Raw genomic sequence first — 19,837 nt, 5'->3', positions numbered from 1 at the left:
TATTTTAGGTGGAAAAAAAAAAGATATAATTTACACAATTACATTTTATCATTGTAGGACACAAGAATGTGATGTGTATAGATACAGATGCAGAATGCAGGCTCGAGAGGTAATCAATACAGACATCTTGCCAATCTGGAGAGAAGTTGTTCGATGGCTCACAGTCAAGGTACTAGCACAGGACACCTCACTCGCCTGAGTCTCTCTCAACAGTGCAGCATTCATGTACATCCTTTAGGATGTACCACTTGTTACACTGCCAGTAAGATTTTAATCTTGTGCAAAGGCTTTTTCTCCTCTCTCATCTTTATCTAATGTGTTTTGGTATTGAAGAGAGCAAATGTGCTGGGGAAATGATTTACACATTTGAATGTGTCCACTATTACCAGTAGAATGTTATACAATACCGACAAGATGAAAACTGAGACACGTGTGCAACATCTGAGAATCTTTATTGTAGACGTTTCACCACCCAGTGGCTTTATCAATACAGATTCTAGCACATAATTTGAAGACAGTAGAACTATACAAGAGATGAGGTAATCAGTCCCTCAGCCTTGGATGGTGTGAAGAGCACCGTAGTCATGAAGATTCTTACCCATCCCTTGGGGTATGACCTACTTCCATTGGAGAACCCCGCCTACCAGTGACTATGCCCTCATCTGCTACCCTTTCCTCACCACCTGACGTTAGTATATAAGCACCAGCCTCCTTGCCTATGCTCCAGAATCTTCAAAACTATGGTGCTCTTCACACCAACTCCAAGGCTGACTGACTGATTATTTCATCTTTTATATATATTTCTACTGTCTTCAAATTATGTCCTGGAATCTGTATTGATAAGCCAGTGGATGGCAAAACGTCTACAATAAAGATACCCATTATTATTATAATCAAAAAGAAGCGCTAAGCCACAAGGGCTATACAGCATAAAGATACCCAGATGTTGCACATATGTCTGTTTTCAGAATGCATTATAACCGAGATATTAATTTTAAATCTATGTAATGAAGAAAGGACGTTGATATTTTAGATTTCATATTCAAGAAATTGTGATAATGTGGATTAGTAATGATGCAAAATCTCATGGTTGATATCAGGAAGAGACCAAATATTGCTAAAATTGTGTTACTGTATATGCTGAAAACATTTTTTACACCATCCATTTCTCACCAAGGCAGGGTGACCCAAAGAGGAAAACACTCATTTCCTAGCAATCCTTCCAGAGGTGGATGGCCATTGCAGTTTCAGTGATCTGTCAAACAGCAACATCCTTGCCCATCTTTCAGTGCAGGCACTGTACTTCCGGCTTTCAGAACTCAAATCTAGCTAACTAACCAGCTTTCCCTGAATCTTCTCGAATGTTTCCTTGTTCACATCTCGGTAGTGCATTAAATATAAAAACCTATGTATTGTCACTAATGTAACATGTTTACACTGGCTTATTGGATGCTTAAGTCACTATTAAAATCTTCCTTGGCATCCCCTTGTCAATGCTTCCTGAGACATACTCTGAATTTTAATACAACCACACTCCCTGTAATTTTTTTTTCTTTCATTCCTTATTCTTAGACAGAAATGTTACATTTTCAAGCAGTCTCCAGCCTCTGCCTTTCTGCAACATCTACCATAACATCTTAATCCATAAATAGCTCTTTAACCTTATCTAAGTACTGCCCCTTTCCAATAATAAAGTAAGATATGCCCAGAAAGCTACACTTATGGGTTTTGCAAAGAAAGATACTAATTTATGTATGTTGTTTAAATTGCAACTTGTATTTTTGTAAATAAATATCCGAATCTGTGTTGTATTGTTTGAAAAAATGAGAACCAAATGTATTTCAGACTGCTGTCCCATTTTTAACTTTTTCTAACACCAGCCATCTCCCACCAAGGCAGGGAGACTCCCCTTACAAAAAAAAAAAAAAAGAAAATGGAAATGCATGCACCATCATTCATGCAATTGCTATTTTGCCAGAAGTATGCTTAAATTACTGTTCAGGCGACTCGGATACTGTACTTTGTACCTCCAAGACTCGAGTCTAGCTAATTGGTTTCACTTAATCCCTTCATAAATATTACCTTGCTCACACTCTTACCACACATTTTGCAGATACCTTTTATCCAGCAAATCTAAAAAATTTTACATATTCAAAAAAAAAAAAAAAAAAAAAAAAAAAAAGCCCACATGGACATACTGAAATGTACAGTAGAACAAATAGTGTATACTTCAGACTCTCATTGAGGCACCCGACCAAAGCCCCCCCAAAAAATGCAGTCCTCTGATCTGTTATTTCTCCATGCGAGTTAGTTTTGATTATAATAATAATCACAAAATAAGTACTAAACCACCAGGGTGGCTATTTTGTGATATTGGCCTGAGTTTATTATATTTTTGTAATCATTTTGTTTGATAAATAAGACACTTGTGCTGCATTTGAGTATCTTTATTCTAAAACTTTTTGCCAGCCAGTGGCTTTTTTGGTCCAGTGCAGAGAGGTGTTAGATGAGGAGTTGATGCAATCAGTCCCTTAACCTGGAGTTAATGTGTTCATTCCATCAATCTAGATAAAAGTGCAGTACTTACTTTTATTGAGATTGATGGACTGAACACCGACTCCAGGCTAAGGGACTGATTATCTCAACTCATCTAACACCTTTCTCTGCACTGGACTAAAGAAGCCACTGGCTGGTGAAACATTTCCAGAATAAAGATACTCAAATGTTGCACAATTCTCATTTATCAACTTGTCAGTTTTCTAAAACATTTATTCAAAATAATTTTGTTTGTCCAGGATATAATTTCCAGCATAAACAAAGATTACTGTTAAATAGCAAGGTTTAAATAATACCAGACAGATGAATTACCCTCTATTTACAATATTTACAACATTTCTTTAGTATCCCCCAAACAATGCATTAATTTTGCATTCCCTCACTTTTGTGTAGACTGGGATAGTTATTCTCATTCAGTGTACCATACAGTCCAGTGAACATCACATGACATCTGCAAAGAAAGCTTATTCAAACCTGTTTTATACAATTATAAGGAAACTCCAAACTTGATATCAAGGTTATTTTTTACAGCACAGAAACCAAAGGTTTTTAACTAACATACCACTGGTAATGATATGACAGAGCATTTCCATACCAAAACGAATTGTTTGCAGGCATATAATTTAATGCATTATCACTTGCACATTAGGTAGTAGCTGGGAAAGGCATAAACTACAATATTTAATTTTATACTATCTTATATCATTGTTCTCTCTACTACTATGAATATGAGCAAGAAAATGGCAAGTAGCTTCATATGTTATAAATATACTTCCTGAAGCACATCCACTTTTCAACATGGATGGCCACAACCCCTTATAACAGCCTAAGATACCCTCTTCCTTCCACATTTGCACGATACATTTCCAAGCATTCGGGTACACAACCACCTGAAACATAACAACAATCTTAAGATAAGCTCTCGATAGTAAAAGAAAAAAGTTCACATATGATAAACAAATATAAAAAAAAAATGGTACACAAGCCTTTTGTTCTATGTATTATATAACAACTGACAGCCTTTCACTTATATATCTTAAGTAGTGTTTTATTTGTATTTTGTGACAGGAATGAGTTAAACAAAATTATGAATCACTTCAGAGAATTCTCAAGTTAAAATAATAAAGTAAATACAGAACAGTACTTCCTATGTGGGATATTAAATAAATGTGTGTTAAGCAAAAACAAAAATAGGAAATTTATCAGATATAATTTGAAACAAAAATTAAGTACATACAAATTTATAATTACATTGGCAGAAGATAAAATATTACAAAGCACTGGTTGATTGGTGACTAGAACAGTGCAAGACAAATGTTTCTGATCTGAAAGGGGACACTCAGATATGAAAAAAACACTTTCTTTAATAAGATTTTCAACAAATAATTGTTCATTCTTAAAAAAAAAAAAAAAAAAATTTGAAAATAGCTTAAACATTTCATCATTATTAAGCCAAGTCCAGCAAAAAGCTTTTCCTGAGTTCAGAGGTATTATTATTACATTCGTGGGGAAATAGCAAATCCCTTAGGAAGTCATACAGCTCCTGGGGAAAATGGGAGGCATTCAAATTCAATCCAAGGAAGAGAAGTGCAGGTACAAATGCTTGAATCAAGAGCCCTTCACTAGCAGTGAAGAACCTCCCTTGAGAGGCTGACTTCAGAGGTAGGAGGGGCACATTATATGCACTGAAACATACAATTACTATTACAAATACACACTTATAACAACTCATGGGATAGGTGCCTAAGTGCTGCACTAATTATAATTAACAAATAGAAAATGAATAAAGCACTGGATTCCAGCTATCAAGAGCAATTATTCCATTGCTTTTATTCTCTCTATACCTTAACGATGTTCTCCAAGGCAGGGTGACTTGGATGAAAACCCAGCTGACCGCCAATTAAAATGGTAATTACATTTTTGAAAATGGCATCTAATCAAAAAATAAAATTATGTATGTCAGACCACCAAAAATGGCAAATATTTTTAGGTCTCATAATTGTAAATATATATACATACTCTATACTATAGTGGACCCTCTGTTATCGGCTGTTCCTGTTATTGGCCAACTCGGTGATCGGCCAGTTTTTTGGTTCCCGGTGATTGGCAGTTATTTCAGTGATCAGCCGTTTCGGATATGTCCGTGCACCGGCTGGGGCCGCTTGAGCGTCAGTTTGGCTGTGTCTTTCGGTGCGTGAGGATGCTTCTGCTCATACATCCTAACATTTCGCTTGTTTTCCATTGTTTTTTTTGGTTTTCTGCAGTGCAACTACAAAATAAGTAACCATGGCTCCAAAGAAGGTTCCTAGTAAAGTTCCTGTGGTAAAGAAAGTGAGAAACCATGGAATTTAAGCATGAAGTGTAGCAGGCATGCAGGGAGTGTAGCAGGCATGCAGGAAGTGTAGTAGGCATGCAGGAAGTGTATCAGGCATGCAGGAAGTGTATCAGGCATGCAGGGAGTGTAACGGGCATGCAGGGAATGTAGCAGACATGCAGGAAGTGTAGCAGGCATGCAGGAAGTGTAACTGGCATGCAAGGAAGTGTAACAGGCATGCAAGGAAGTGTAACAGGCATGCAAGGAGTAACAGGCATGCAGGAAGTAGCAGGCATTCCAGAAGCCAGCATTATTCTTCAATAAAGGTATGTAATAAATACTGATTTAATTGTTAAAAAAAAATTTTTGGTGAATATTTTTGTCTGAAACAGATTAATTGTAATTACATTAATTCTTATGGGAATTATTATTTTGGCTTTCGGCCGAGCTTCTGGAACAGATTACGGCCGATAACCGAGGATCCACTGTGTGTGTGTATATCTTCTTTTCTTCTGACGCACCGGCCGTATCCCACCAAGGCAGGGTGGCCCAAAAAGAGAAACAAAAGTTTCTTTTTCAATTTGGTAATTTATACAGAAGAAGGGGTTACTAGACCCTTGCTCCCGGCATTTTAGTCACCTCTTACAACATGCATGGCTTATTGAGGAAGAATTCTGTTCCACTTCCCCATGGAGATAAGAGAAAATAAACAAGAACAAGAACTAGAAAGAAAATAGAAGAAAACCCAGAGGGGTGTGTATATATATGCTTGAACATGTATGTGTAGTGTGACCTAAGTGTAAGCAAGACGTACCTGAAATCTTGCATGTTTATGAGATCGAAAAAGGACACCAGCAATCCTACCATCATGTAAAACAATTACAGGTTTCCGTTTTACACTAACTTGGCAGGACGGTAGTACCTCCCTGGGCAGTTGCTGTCTACCAACCTACTACCTATAATAGAGAATGTAAAGAAATAAACTGGTTTTATAAAGTGTACCTTGGAGAACAGATGCTGGCAGAGGTGGAGGGTGGAAAAGACAGGCTACTTGCTATATACTTGGTTGGCATTATAGCCTTTATCAACTCCTGCTTTAGTATCATACATATCGTAGAAGTGCTACGCTAGTACTGCATGGCCAAGTTCACAACCCGCACACCTCGCTCATGTATATCTATGATTTCATTCTTTAATGCAATGGACATCATCCTCTTTTTCATCTCAGCACTGTCCTTTGCACTTACTTTCTTAGGACCCATGGTTAGAAAAAAGAAATTCGGCAAAAATAACTGCACATAATGCAAGCACAACACAAGAGAAATGCTTCCACATTGAGGTAAACACATGCACTGCTGAGTGGATGTTGTGGTGTTCGCTGTGCGAACTAGTGGCGGCGTTCTGAAGCTTGCTCATAACTCAGATTTTGGCTCGTAACTCAGAGCAAAAAATCGACCGAGTGACGGCTTGTAACTCTAAAAACTCGTATGTTGGGGCACTCGTAAGTCAAGGTTCCTCTGTACAGTACACTACTGTATAAACATTTAAAAATATACTAAAAATGTTATTATTTATGTAACACTACAGGTGTTACATAAATAATATTTCCATTAAATTCTGATTGCTAGCTGCTGGTACGGCCCTACTGGGCCAAGATGGAAGATTTTGGATTGTTAGTTGAGGTGGATGGCTGAGGTTCTTGCACTGATGTTGATGGTTGTACCTGAGTACTGGAGAATTCTGCAATGTGTCTTTAGTCTGTTTTACCCTGCACTACTTTATGCAGCTGATGGTAAGGTATCATTGGGTGCTCCAGACCCAATTTCAGAGCAGTGCTTCTAGCTTTGTCAGCATCCTCTTCAGCAAAAAAATTTGCAGCTTAATCAGTAACATGGAATTCTCATATAACTGTTGCAATGTTAAATGTTTTTCTTCAGGTTCTTCCTCATCTTAGTCTGTTATCTGTCACCCTTGTATCTGGGCACTGAGCTCTGCCAACATTTCCTTTGGACTTTTTTCTTTCTCGTATTCTAAGAGCTCATTCACATTATGCATATCTTCAAGGCCCTCACTTGCCAGGTGAACAATTTTCTGAACCTGGCTCTCAACTGAGGAAAAATCCTGTGAAATTATTCACCACTAAGCCATAATTTTTCCCACTTTGCATTTAATGCTGACTGGAGCAATTTGCTTCATGTGCTTTTGATGTAGCTGATGGCATCTGCTATAATAAATTTATGCCAAAAGTCTCTTACTCTAAGGTCTCAGTCAGCATCCACTGCTGCAACAAGTTTCTGCATCATCTGGTATGTGTAGTTATAACTTAAATGTCCTAATAATTCCATGATCCAGTGGTTGTATTAAATAAGTATTTGGTGGAAAAACATTCCATTAGGAATTCTGGATGAGTACAGGAATTATCAAGTGTGAAGCAATCTACTATCCAGACACGAGACATGATGATGAAAAGATCAAAAATTAATTCACTAACACAAAAAAGATTATGGAATGGGATGCATGGAGAACCAAGGCATGGGAGGTTGTATACATTAAGTGTGACTAGACATTCCAATGTAAAGACAATGGTTTGACCCATAGGCTGGCCATGAGGCAGAGAGGAAAACTCCCATGACATTCCATACTTTTTCCTTAAATTTGTACCATCACAAATTAACATCATGGCATCACAATCTTCTAAATAACACCGCAAATTTTCAACCTTCATTTAAAGAAAATGTCCTAACAGATCTAGTCTTAATCAGTAGTTTACTGTACAAAACTTAAAAATATAAATGTCTTGGCCCTTGCAATTATAAACTTCATCGACATATTCAGAACAAACCTTGCCAAACTGCCTGCGGGCTTCCTCAAAGCCCCGAATTTGTATCCTCTTCTTGAGCACATCCAGAGGGTAGATGCACACCTTGGCACACACTCCAGATGCTACCCCACTAACTGCACTTGAGCTTAACCATGGCACCTCACCACCTGTAGTAAGTCATTACCAATTTTAAGAATTATGAATGTTTAAAAAGATCAACACTGAGATAAGCTTAAAAAAAACAGTAATTTCTTAACATACTATACAGGGTGATCATCACTAATTCAGCATAATCGGGACCTGTAGGGTACCGGATTAGTGATTTTGCCAGATTACAGAGTGATTAGGTTAGACTACACTTAACCCAATGGCAATATTTACACATCAGTGATTTCACCCACTTTACACCCTATTTTTGACCCATTCCATTGTTCCAGTCTACCAAACTCAGAGCTATTTTGCATGCATTCCTTCCGTTCTGTTGCTTGAGTACAGGAAATCGCCCATTTACCTATTTCAATTACCCAATAAAATGGTTAGAAATTGGTAATTTGGCCAATTTCACACAAATTTCAAGATGCCAATTTCAAAATAGGATCTAGAATAAACAATGCAGATATTCCTAGCATTAAAATAACTTTCTCTGTTCATCAGTCACATCTCCAGGCCCCTCTTATATTACGCTTGCTTGTTATGCAGACTACTGCATTACTGTAATAATTGTGTAAATAATGTCAACCCATTTGTGACTGCATATGAGACCAGCCAGTTGGACACGTATTGAATATTGGCAAAAGTCAAACATTTCCTCTATTTCCTGTACTTTGAGCTCAATTTTAAGGTACTTTCCAGTGTGAAACCAATCAAAATTATATCTATCTCTGTAATATGTCTTCCATTCTATCAAATGAGACCAAAAAACGAGAATACAACCATACAAAAATACACCACAAAGTCGCTGTTTTATACCAAAAGCACGGTCACTGTTTTTTCTCATTATGCACTGCGTGCTGCAAGATTTTTTGTTTATATAGTGCACACTTACCACACAGACCTCTTCTCTCATATGTAGGCCCAAATTTACCAGTCACAGCTTATATGAGCGAGTTGAGCTCATGGTGACCGACAGTATCTTCAAAGCCACCTTATGTTTTATGGACAATGTACGGTGTATGTGATTTACACAACAAAAAGCATTTCTTTTATTCATGGGAACCATGGCTAAGGCTAAAAGTGAGCAGGTTATAACAATAAATGGAGAAAAAGAAATTTGAACGACTTATGCAGCAAGTAGCGCCACCAAACAGTAGCAGCAGGTCTGTGTGGCAACCCTGGAAATTTGAAATTATGCTAGCCAAAATTAGTGCCAGATAACTGATGGAACCGGATTAATGATGGCCAACCTGTACGGGAAACAACTCGTTTGGCATGTTGAACGTGTTAAACCTGTGCTGCAAGCATATCCTTATCAGGATGCATTTTTACTGGTGTAGTAGCAATTGCTACTGTACACAGATTCCTTAAGGACAGAATGGATTGTATTTATCTAGATTTTAAGAAAGCTTTAGATAGTTTCCCACGAGTGTATTTTGGAATCTTTAAAACCTAGGAGGAATGAAAGGTAAATTATTAATATGGATGAAAGACTATGGATGGAAATATCTATATTAATGTCATATACAACATTTAATGCGCCCAAGAGATTACGTATTATTATTAATATGGCATCAAGAGTAGAGAGACTCTTAGTGATATTAATGTGTACCTGCATGCCAGCACAGTGTGTAAGTATATTTAGGTACAAGTACACATAAGTATAATTATCAGAGGACATAATATATGCAATAACTTTAAAACACTGGAAATTTTGGAAAGTTTACAGATATAATAGATATATACTCAGAGAATGTAAACAAACCAGGTGGGGCACACCATATTAGAAAGACCAGGAGCCATATAGCAAGTTTTTGTCATAATTTGAAATCACCATATTAGCGGAACGCTGTATGGTGAAACGCCGTAAAGCGGGGCCCTACTGTATACGAATGAAGAAATGCTAAGAAACTGTTTAAAACACATCAGGCTAAAGTTGAAATATGCAGCAGTGGTGTGGTGCCCACACCTCAGGCAACACATGCAAAAGTTGGAAAAGATCCAAAGAGCTATAAAATGGTTATCACAGTTAAAACATACAAGTTAGAATGAAAAGCTGAAAGCACTTAAGATGCCCACCCTGGCTAATAGGTCATAAACAGACATGAAAGATTAGAATTTTTTTTTTTTGCACTTCCAAGAGGGAAGGAGGAAAAAAAAAAAAAAAAGGCAATATGCAGTTGGAAACTAAGTAAAACGGGAAGCTGAATGCATACCAGGAAATTTTTCTTCACAAATGTTGCAGAACAATGAAATGAATTACAAGAAAATGTAGCAACCGCTTTAACTACTGGAGATTTTAATAAAATTATATGAACAAATAATTGAGGATGGAATACCACAAGTATAGCTCTGTTCCTGTAGGTACAAATAGATAATTAAAATTTTCTTGTTTAAAAGCAAGTACTTAACCCTTTCATTGTCAAGATCCCTGCTCACAAACTTGCTCTCAGTGTCAAAGAATTAAATAAAAAAATTAATGAAATGATTCCTGATGGTAATGACACAAAAGTATGAAATATGATGGAAAACTTACAGAATTACACTCTCGCGAAGTTAGTAGTCTCGGAGATATTTACGCATCACTGATTTTGCCCACTTTGAGCCCTATTTTCTGCCAATTCCATTGTTCCACCCACCCCAACTCATAGTTATTTCACTAGAACTCCTTTTGTTCTACTAAGTGAGTACAAGAAACTACCCATTTACAGATTTCAACTACCCAATAAAGTGATCAGAAATTGGTAATTTGGCCAATTTCATACACAATTCAAGGCCAATTTTAAAATAGGGTCCAGAATTTACAACACAAACATTCCTCGCACTAAAATAACATTTTCTCTCTTCATTAGTCATGTCTCCAGGCCCCTCTTACATTATACTTGCTTTCCATTCTGAATTTTTATTCACACAAAACATAGATTTACTGTTATGCAGACTACTGCATTATTGTAAAAACGGTATAAATAATATCAGCGCATTTGTAAAATCATATAAGAACCACCAGATGACATGTATTGGAAGCGTGACGTGATTTGTTTACTCTTGAACATCGGCAAAAATCGAACATTTCCACTACTTTGTGCTCAATTTTGAGGTACTTTTAGTCTGTAAACCATTCAAAATCATCTCTAGTTCTGTAATATATCTTCCATTCTATCAAATGAGACCAAGAAACGAGATTACAACCATAAATACCGTATGGAAATACACCGCAAGGTCGCTGTTTTAAACAAAAAACATGGTCGGAGTTGTTTTCTCATTATGCACTGCAGGATTTTTTTTATACTGCGCACACTGACCACTCAGACCCATTCTCTCATATGTAGGCCTACCAGCTTTCTCCTGCAAGATTTGAAGCCACTAGAATTTTGGCATACTATTACAGGACTGACACTGATTTGCCATAATATTACGAGACCAACACTGGCTTTCCATAATATTACAGGACCGACAATGAAAGGGTTAATGGCTGCCATTTTTGTCTTTTAACACCTAAAGGTGTAGACTATTTTCAGAGTATTTGGAAAGACTTGCAAATAACCCTAAACTGATGTAAGTATTCCTACTAGTTGTACTGTACTGTGAAAATATGTATTACAATAAACCTGCCTGAGAAATTAGGGTGAATATAAATTTACTTTTGAGAGGGAGTGAGAATAAAATGACAGAGTCAGTGGCAGATCCCAGAGTGTAAAAACAGGGGTCTGATAAATAGATATTCTCTTACCATCTCCAAAGCTCTTGGAAGCTAAAATGAAGAAAGCATTGTAGAAATAAAAGGTAAGACCAGTGTATGGAGCAGTCATGGCCAAGGTGGGCACCAAGCCTCGCCAAAGACTCAGTATTCCTTCTTGATGTAACAGCTTTCTCCAGGCATCCACCATCCCATTGTAGCGCTGCTCAAATAAATCATTATTCAGTACTCTATTTCAAATCTCGGAAATGAACACAGGTCAAATCTGCTTTGATGACTGCAGACTTTATTTATCACAATTTTATTCATGTTCTCTGCCCTGAATTTACTAGTTAGTAGCTTGAGAGTACCTTGGGAGTTCCCTGTGCGATGAGTCTCGTCCGTACAATGTCACATGGAAAAGATGCAAGTGTGCCACATGTTCCCGCCAATGCTCCACACACCCCATGAATTGAGTATCTCTCGCCAATGCCATGTTCATTAGCTGTTTTGGTCAGAACTGCATAGCTCCAGAACTGTGGAAGACATCTCCACACTAAGCCCAAGGTTCAATATTTTCAGCATTCTCTTACAAATAAAAGTTAAAACAAAGATGAAGGTCACATTAAATCAAACTTTAAACTAATTCATTCTGATAAAACTAATGTTTACAGTACTTTTGTATGTAAATAAAACTACTACTACTGTACTGTATAACAAAATCAGTCCTGGTATGGAAAAAAAAATGGTTTCATGCCATTTAAAACAGTGTACTCTACCACCATCCTGACATGCCTATTATGTCTCTTTATTAGACATGTTTATATGCTGTGACCAAAAAGCAAAACAGGAGTTTTTAAAATTGTAAAATCTCTGATCATGTTTGTGCTGCAGAGGCTGATCACTTCATGTTCTTGACAAGTGACTCCTACAACCAACACTATCATCAATTAGTTTCCTTTACCCCACATGCCTCTGACTCCCACTGCTCTGAGGGTATTTATTCTTATGTGCTTTCCTTGAAAAAGTTTGTATTATACTTTACATTGAAACAGTCTGCCATAACTGATTCTACCTTACATGGTGGTTTATTTGCATGTTCACTGTATTTTATGTTGTGAAACAGTATACCCCTATCCTGTTAGCTGATATTAACCTTTGAACTGTGTCCAACGTCCTAGTACACAAGTGATGATTGTGTGTCTGATGCACTAGTATGCACAATTTTTTATGGTTTCAAAAATGTCAGCTGCCAATATTTTTTACTTTAGTCATTATTCGTGTCTCCTGCTACCTCTTCGTACCTTTGAGAAAAATCTAAGCCCAGACAAGTCCATGTAGTGCATCATGGGTAACACAACATGACTAGCAAGTAAACAATGAAACCAGAATCTGTTGTTCCACCACCAGCTTCCCTACCAGCAAAAAAGTGTGTGAAACTGACAGGAAGATGCCTTATTCATTCCATTTCCTGATACCAACAGAAGAACAGTATGAATGATGAAAGTTTTTTTTTTTCTGGTCACTGCCTTGGTGGGTGCTTAAAAAAAAAAAGGTAAATTCAGCCAAAAAGCATACAATCGAGATTTAACCAATAGAGTCAACATGACTTATTTCCAAGTTTTAATGAGTATTACACTTTTATACAATTGTAATATATTTAGATCTCCTTGTAAATATATTTTTTACAGTGGTCTTGAAGGCACTCGGGTGTTATGGACACAAAGAAATTACATTGTTTATATAACCCAAGCTATTTCCTCAAACCAAAATAAATATGTAACAATTATTAACCTATGATAACACAATATATAGTGAAAATATGAGACTTATTTCCATGTTTTGATAAGTATTACACCTTGAAACAATTGTAATACTGTATCATGAGAATTCCTTGTACATAGTGTTAAAAGACTAGAGCAGTAAAAACAACTATGTAATAAAAGGAACTAATGTACATAGTGTTAAACAATAACAAACTGAAAAACAATCATAATTTGGGCTCAATGAATTGTAAAAAGTAAATAATGCTGCTGCATTTATACCACTGTTGCTAATGATCAATCATTTTTTTTTGCCAACTTCAACATGCCATAAAATCATAGGTTTTTCAAGGAGTGACTTTTTTTTCCAAAGAGGTGCCAGTCCTTCTGCAATAGGGTAATATATCCGTTATGAGAATAATTTGAGCTTCTTTGAAGTAAAATTGGAGGCAAGTTGAAATTTTGCAAAATCTAGGATATATAATCAAGAATTCTTGGATATTAGGGTGGTAATTTACTCATATTTTAGGGTGATCTATGCATTACTTTGTAGTGATAAGCAATTGCTGGAGTAAGCTACCATTAGTGTTTATCAATTGTGTGCAATACATTTTGGAAATTTTATTTTGTTTGCACCTATGCTGTATTTTGGAATCATTATAGTGTGTTTCATTACTATTCTTACAATATTTATCCATATTGTGGTCTTTGTTTAAAGACGATTTTTTCCTACCTGAAGCTCAAAACAATATATGAAGGGGGTGCTTTATACTTCAAAGACAATGTGTGTTTTATTGCACCAGAAGAGAGAGGGAGGCATAAGGTGTACTGTTGCTGGAAGCAGGTACACCTTTGCACAATCTCGCCTAGGGCAACAAAAATGCCAGGACCGCCACTGCCGGTATCCATAATACTATGTGTACTTAAACCCTGAAGGAACTATTCCATACTCTACAGTAAAATAACAGTAACTACTATATGGACTAACATAAATTAATTTTTAAAAAAAAACAATTTGGAAAATTTTATACTTTAACTTTTATCATGCTCTATGATGTCTCCTAACAGCTCAATAACTCGAAATATTAATAAATATTATTTAGGCATGAAAAAATGTAGAAGGATATACAGCATACCATATTTATGTTAACAATGGAAAAATTTCACCTGTGCTACTCCAAAGCAGATACTCAGGGCTTGGGCAGGTACATGTCCCTTCCAGAGAGCAGTTAGGCCCTCACTGCGCACTATTACGACAGCACTCTGTATGACTCCATGGTAAAGACCACCACCACGTCGTAATGTCGACTCCACTTGTAACTGTATGGCAAAATTTCATTATCAGTCCTTGTCACATTACTTTCATGAAGCTGCTGCAACATATGCAAGTCACAATGCAACATATAGATCCATAAAAGCAAAACTGTTCATGAAAATTAAATGTCTGTACTGTACACACAAACCTATATTAAAAATACTATATACAGCCTCTCCTCACTTAGTGGCGTACTGTTTACCGACACCTTGGACTTACGACGGACTCTGACCAGTATGCATACCTAAATAATGTATATCAGAGCTGATTTCCTTTATTCTGTTTACTACAATATACAGTACACTACTGTATAAACATTTTAAAAATATACCAGAAATGTTAAAAAAGGTGCAAAGTGACATTAAAACAATGTCAAAGATAGTCGACACAAACCAACTACCATTATAGTATGTTCCTCACTTAGCAACGAATTTGTTTGCAGACGTGATCTTAGGAACAGAACTCTGTCATTAAGTGAGGAGAGGCTGTATTATAAACAATTCACTGCTACTATGGTATTTTAAGATTTATTAGTTTCCAAAGTAATTATGAATAAATTTTTACAATATTGTATGATAAAAGATAGCACACAGTATTCACAGCAATATAAAGATCTGTAATAATAAAAATAATAATAATAAGCCTAGGTAGTAGGTTGGCACACAGCAACCACCAAGGGAGGTACAACCTTCCTGCCAAGTGAGTAACACACAAGCCTGTCATTGTTTTACATGATGGTAGGATTGCTGGTGTCTTTTTTCTGTTTCTATAAACATGAAGATTTCAGGTATGTCTTGCTACTTCTACTTACACTTAGGTCACACTACACCTGCATGTACAAGCATATATATACACACCCCTCTGGGTTTTTCTTCTATTTTCTTACTAGTTATTGTTCTTGTTTATTTCCTCTTATCTTGATGGGGAAGTGGAACAGAATTCTTCCTCCGTAAGTCATGTGTGTCGTTAGAGGCAACTAAAATGCCAGGAGCAAGTAACCCCTTCTCCTGTATACATTACTAAAGTTAAAAAGAAAAACTTTCATTTTCCTTTTTGAGCCACCTGCTTCGGTGGGATACGGCTGATTTGTTGAAAAAAAAAATTACAAAGAAAGCCGCTAGCATGCCTTGGCATTTTGGACAGACTAATCCTTATTCTTATGATGATTCTATATTGACACAGGTTATGGAGCAGTACATTTTAATATTTATTATTGCATATTAGTGTAATAAGTAATTAAAATGTTAAACATTAATAAGATTGGTAACAGTGAGGTAGTACAAAACATATAAGAGTATTACAATTAGTATAATTTAGTAATGGGAATGGTTTTTATCTTGGCATGATATGCTGTTTCTGTAATCAAAAGCTCCTATATTGTTGGAATATGCATTTTAGGCAAACTTAGGACTAACTTAAGATTAGGAATTTTATGTTTACATTGGGAGAATTACAGATAATGAGAGCAAGTCTATTTTGTTATGGATGTGTGTTCACGACACTGAAAATAGTATGTGTCGTTTTCACACAGTTAACTGATGATGGGGCGAGTTAGGGAGATAAGGTATTTTTTAACAGTAGTTCTGAAATGCTTGTAGAGTCATTGGTTCAGGAGACTTAATAATCATGGTGACTTCTGTGGGCTCAGTTGGTGTAAGACAGAAGGAACTTGGGAAATTCCCATCTAAGTAATCATTCGCTCAGGCATTGGCGCCTGAGATTTTACTGGCGAGATTTGGTCCTATGGTTGAGAAAAAGTCATTTATCTTGTTAACTGTATCAACAGGCTGTATAGTGGACCCCCGGTTAACGATATTTTTTCATTCCAGAATTATGTTCAGGTGCCAGTACTGACCAAATTTGTTCCCATAAGGAATATTGTGAAGTAGATTAGTCCATTTCAGACCCCCAAACATACACGTACAAACGCACTTACATAAATACACTTACATAATTGGTCGCATTGAGAGGTGACTGTTAAGCGGGGGTCCACTGTACTTGTGGTTCGTTCGGTTTAAGTAGGACAATATCCATAGTTTTTTCAGTTTGTAGGTGCCCAGAATTGTAGTGTCTTCCAGGTCTTTTTTATATTTCCTCTTGTTTCAGTGAATCTATTAGAATAGTACAATTGCTTAGCCTTTCTTATTAGTTTGGCGAGGACTGATGCGTAATGTTTAATAATATCTTTGCTAATTAAGCCCTGTCTACATTGTTTTTCATACTGATATTTCTTCTTATTGGATCATAGTATGCTGTCAGTAAGCCACGGGTAACCTAATCATTTATTCGTAATGTGTTTTGTTTTAATGGGACAATGTGTCATATACTCTAAGTAATTTGTTAAGAAATATGTCTATCCAATCACTGATACCACTGGAAAAGTCTGTAGGCCAGTCAGCTATACTTCGCTCTGTTGTGAAGTTACTTATTGATGCCTCATCATGGAGTCTAAAAGAGATGTCGTGCCTAAGGACAATGCATGGTGTAATTATTATGCAGAAAATTCATTTTGTGTAAATTAGGTGTGGAGTTATTAAAAGTATTATTCAGAGGACTGAGGAGGGGTTGTTGAGGTGGGTTGGTCATTTCGAGAGGATGGAGCAAAATATGACGACTTGTAGTGTGTATAAATCTGCAGTGGAGGGGTAGGGGTTGTCCTAGGAAAGGATGGAAGGAGGGGTAAAAGAGGTTTTGTGTGCAAGGGGCTTGGACATACAGCAGGCATGTATGAGTGTATTAGGAGTGAGTGGAGGCTAATGGTTTATGGGACTTGACAAGCTGTTGGAGTGTGAACAGGGGAATATTTTGTGAAGGGATTCAGGAAAACCCAGTTAGTGAGACTTGAGTCCTGGAGGCGGGAAGTACAATGCCTACACTTTAACCCTTTGACTGTTTCAGGCCCCTCTCTGAAACTGTCATTCTATGTCGCTCAATTTTTGAAAAAAAAAAAAAATTATTTTTTCTTATGAAATGATAGAGAATCTTTTCCCGATGGTAATGACACCAAAAGTTCGAAATTTGGTCGAAAACTCGTGGAATTATGCTCCCGCGAAGTTAGCGGTCTCGGCGACATATGCGTATCGGCGATTTCGCCGACTTTGAGCCCAATTTTCAGCCAATTCCATTGTTCCAGTTGACCAAACTCATAGCTATTTCTTTAGAACTCCATTTTATCTATCAGCTGAGTACAAGAAACCTCCCATTTACTAATTTGGACTACCCAATATGGTGGTCAGAAATTGGCAATTTGGCCAATTTCACGCAAAATAAAAAAGATGCCAATTTCAAAATAGGGTCCAGAATAAACAAGGTAGACATTCGTGGCACTAAAATAACATATGCTCTGTTCATTAGTCACATCTCTAGGCCCCTCTTATATTATTATTGCTTTCTATTTTGATTTTTTATTCATACAAAAAAATACAAAATTTACTGTTATGCAGACGACTGCATTATTGTAAAAATGGTATAAATAATATCAGTGCACTAGTGAAAGAATATTAGACTCCCCAGTTGACGTGTATTGGACGTGTGGTGTGATTTATGTACTCTTGAACATTGGTAAAAATCGAACATTTCCGCTACTTTGAGCTCAGTTTCAAGGTCGTTTTCATCGTAAAAGTAATGAAAATCATCTCTATTTCTGTAATATGTTTTCCATTTTATCACCTAAGACCATGAAAATGCGAATACAACGATAAATACTATACGAAAATACACCTCAAAGTCGGCGTTTTATTCCAAAAAAACGATCAGAGTTTTTTTTTTCTCATTACGCAATGTGTGCTGAAGGATTTTTTTTATGTGGTGCACACTGACCACACAGACCCATTCTCTCACATGTGGGCCTACCAGCTTTCTCCCACTTGATTTGAAGCCGCTAGAATTATTGAGTATATATACGTCAGAAACATTGGCTCGTAAGACGTATTTATACGTCGAAAACAGTCAAAGGGTTAAAGGAGGGGTTTGGGATATTTGCTATTTGGAGTGACATCTGAAATGTCATATCTTCGTGCCTCTGCAAAGACTGATTATGGGTGAATGATGGTGAAAGTGTTTCTTTCTTTTTTGGATCACCCACCCTCAGCAGGAGACGGCCAGAGTTTTGAAAAGAATAATAATAATAATCTTTATTTCTACAAGTGCATTTACAAGGTATAGAGACCTAGTTGACATCAGTGACAGAGCATTTCGGACAATTTAGGTCAATTTTGTCTCAGGATGCGACCCACACCAGCTGACTAACATCGAGGTACCTATTTCACTGATGGGCAAACATGGACAGCTGTCAGTAGGGTTACTAAATTCCTATGTAATACTTGTGTAATATATCGTAAGTTGTACCACCCATAATATAAATATATATAAATATATATATATAAATATATAATATATATATATATATATATAGGATCCCTTCAGCTAGGCTCAGTGACTAGTCTGTGACATCACCAGGCTATGCCCATGTGAGTAGGGTATGAGTGGTCTCGCCCTCACTCTGTCCTCAGGATACAACCGAAAACAGGTAGGCTGGGCTACACTCCCCTCAAGACTCTGCCAATATACGTGTACCAACTGTCCAACGAGTGTATTCCTTACTCCTACATCTCCATTAAGTACCCATGCAACACAGCAGTGTTTTATGGAAACATGTCCTAATGTTTCCATCCATACTGGGGATTGATCCCCAGACCTCAGTGTGTGCGCTGAGTGCACTAGCATATATAAAAAAAATTAAACATTTAAAAGCTTCAGTACTATGAGTACTCACCTGAAATCGAATTTTAAGAACATCCAAAGGCTGTAGAAAGCCCCGAGTAAGAAACCCGCTAACAGCACCGGCAAATGCATGATCCTTGGCAGTCAAATGCTCCTGGTTGTCCTTGTACCCAACATGGCTCACCATTACCCTATCAAGAAACAGAAATTATAGAACTTCTAAATTGACACTTGTTCAGGCTGACATGTGTATAGTTGGGATTTTGGTAGAGTCCTCATCCAAGTCTCAATTCCCATACAGCATAAAATTGAGAGTAATAAATATAGGTGAGAAAAACAATTTTAAGTTTATGAAAAGTAAGTAGAACTCGCACATTACTTTTTACATTGTTGTTCACATGCATATCAGACTTGGTGTGCAACATTACAGTAGGTAAAGGCAGGAGGAGGTTGTGGTGGTTGTGGAAGAAGGAAGCAGGTAGATGTAGGGAACAGATGGCACTATAAAAAAATTTAA

The 19,837-nt window shown here is 36.8% G+C and overlaps 2 protein-coding genes across 6 annotated transcripts in view; one reads left to right on the top strand and one right to left on the bottom strand.

The window, feature by feature from the left end:
• LOC128690968 (uncharacterized) overlaps window positions 1-1,806 on the top strand; it is a 63,187-nt gene extending 61,381 nt beyond the window's left edge. For both annotated transcript variants that reach the window (XM_070088431.1, XM_053779778.2), the window contains exon 7: window positions 58-1,806. In XM_070088431.1, coding sequence (XP_069944532.1) covers window positions 58-199 — 142 coding nt within the window. In that variant the 3' untranslated portion in view covers window positions 200-1,806. The remainder of the gene's footprint in view (window positions 1-57) is intronic.
• Window positions 1,807-2,858: 1,052 nt separating this feature from the next.
• LOC128690969 (mitochondrial thiamine pyrophosphate carrier) lies at window positions 2,859-19,541 on the bottom strand. Of its 4 annotated transcripts, XM_070088428.1 has the most exons (7): window positions 19,373-19,541; window positions 14,451-14,603; window positions 11,892-12,056; window positions 11,575-11,743; window positions 7,713-7,858; window positions 3,808-3,881; window positions 3,316-3,446 (listed from the first exon to the last, which is right to left on the bottom strand). In XM_070088428.1, the coding sequence occupies exons 1-6, from the start codon at window positions 19,505-19,507 to the stop codon at window positions 3,852-3,854; spliced, it is 798 nt and encodes a 265-aa protein (XP_069944529.1). In that variant the 5' UTR covers window positions 19,508-19,541; the 3' UTR covers window positions 3,316-3,446; window positions 3,808-3,851. The 4 variants fall into 4 exon arrangements, with proteins under 4 accessions (XP_069944528.1, XP_069944529.1, XP_069944531.1 ...); XM_070088427.1 differs by lacking the exon at window positions 3,808-3,881 and having other exon boundaries at window positions 2,859-3,446; XM_070088430.1 differs by lacking the exons at window positions 3,316-3,446; window positions 3,808-3,881 and adding an exon at window positions 3,957-4,241.
• Window positions 19,542-19,837: the final 296 nt, after the last annotated feature.

The sequence above is a fragment of the Cherax quadricarinatus genome, chromosome 24, assembly GCF_038502225.1.
Source record: "Cherax quadricarinatus isolate ZL_2023a chromosome 24, ASM3850222v1, whole genome shotgun sequence".
Taxonomy (NCBI): domain Eukaryota; kingdom Metazoa; phylum Arthropoda; class Malacostraca; order Decapoda; family Parastacidae; genus Cherax; species Cherax quadricarinatus.
The sequence above is the reverse complement of the archived record's forward strand: the minus strand, read 5'-3'. Positions and strand labels throughout refer to the sequence as shown.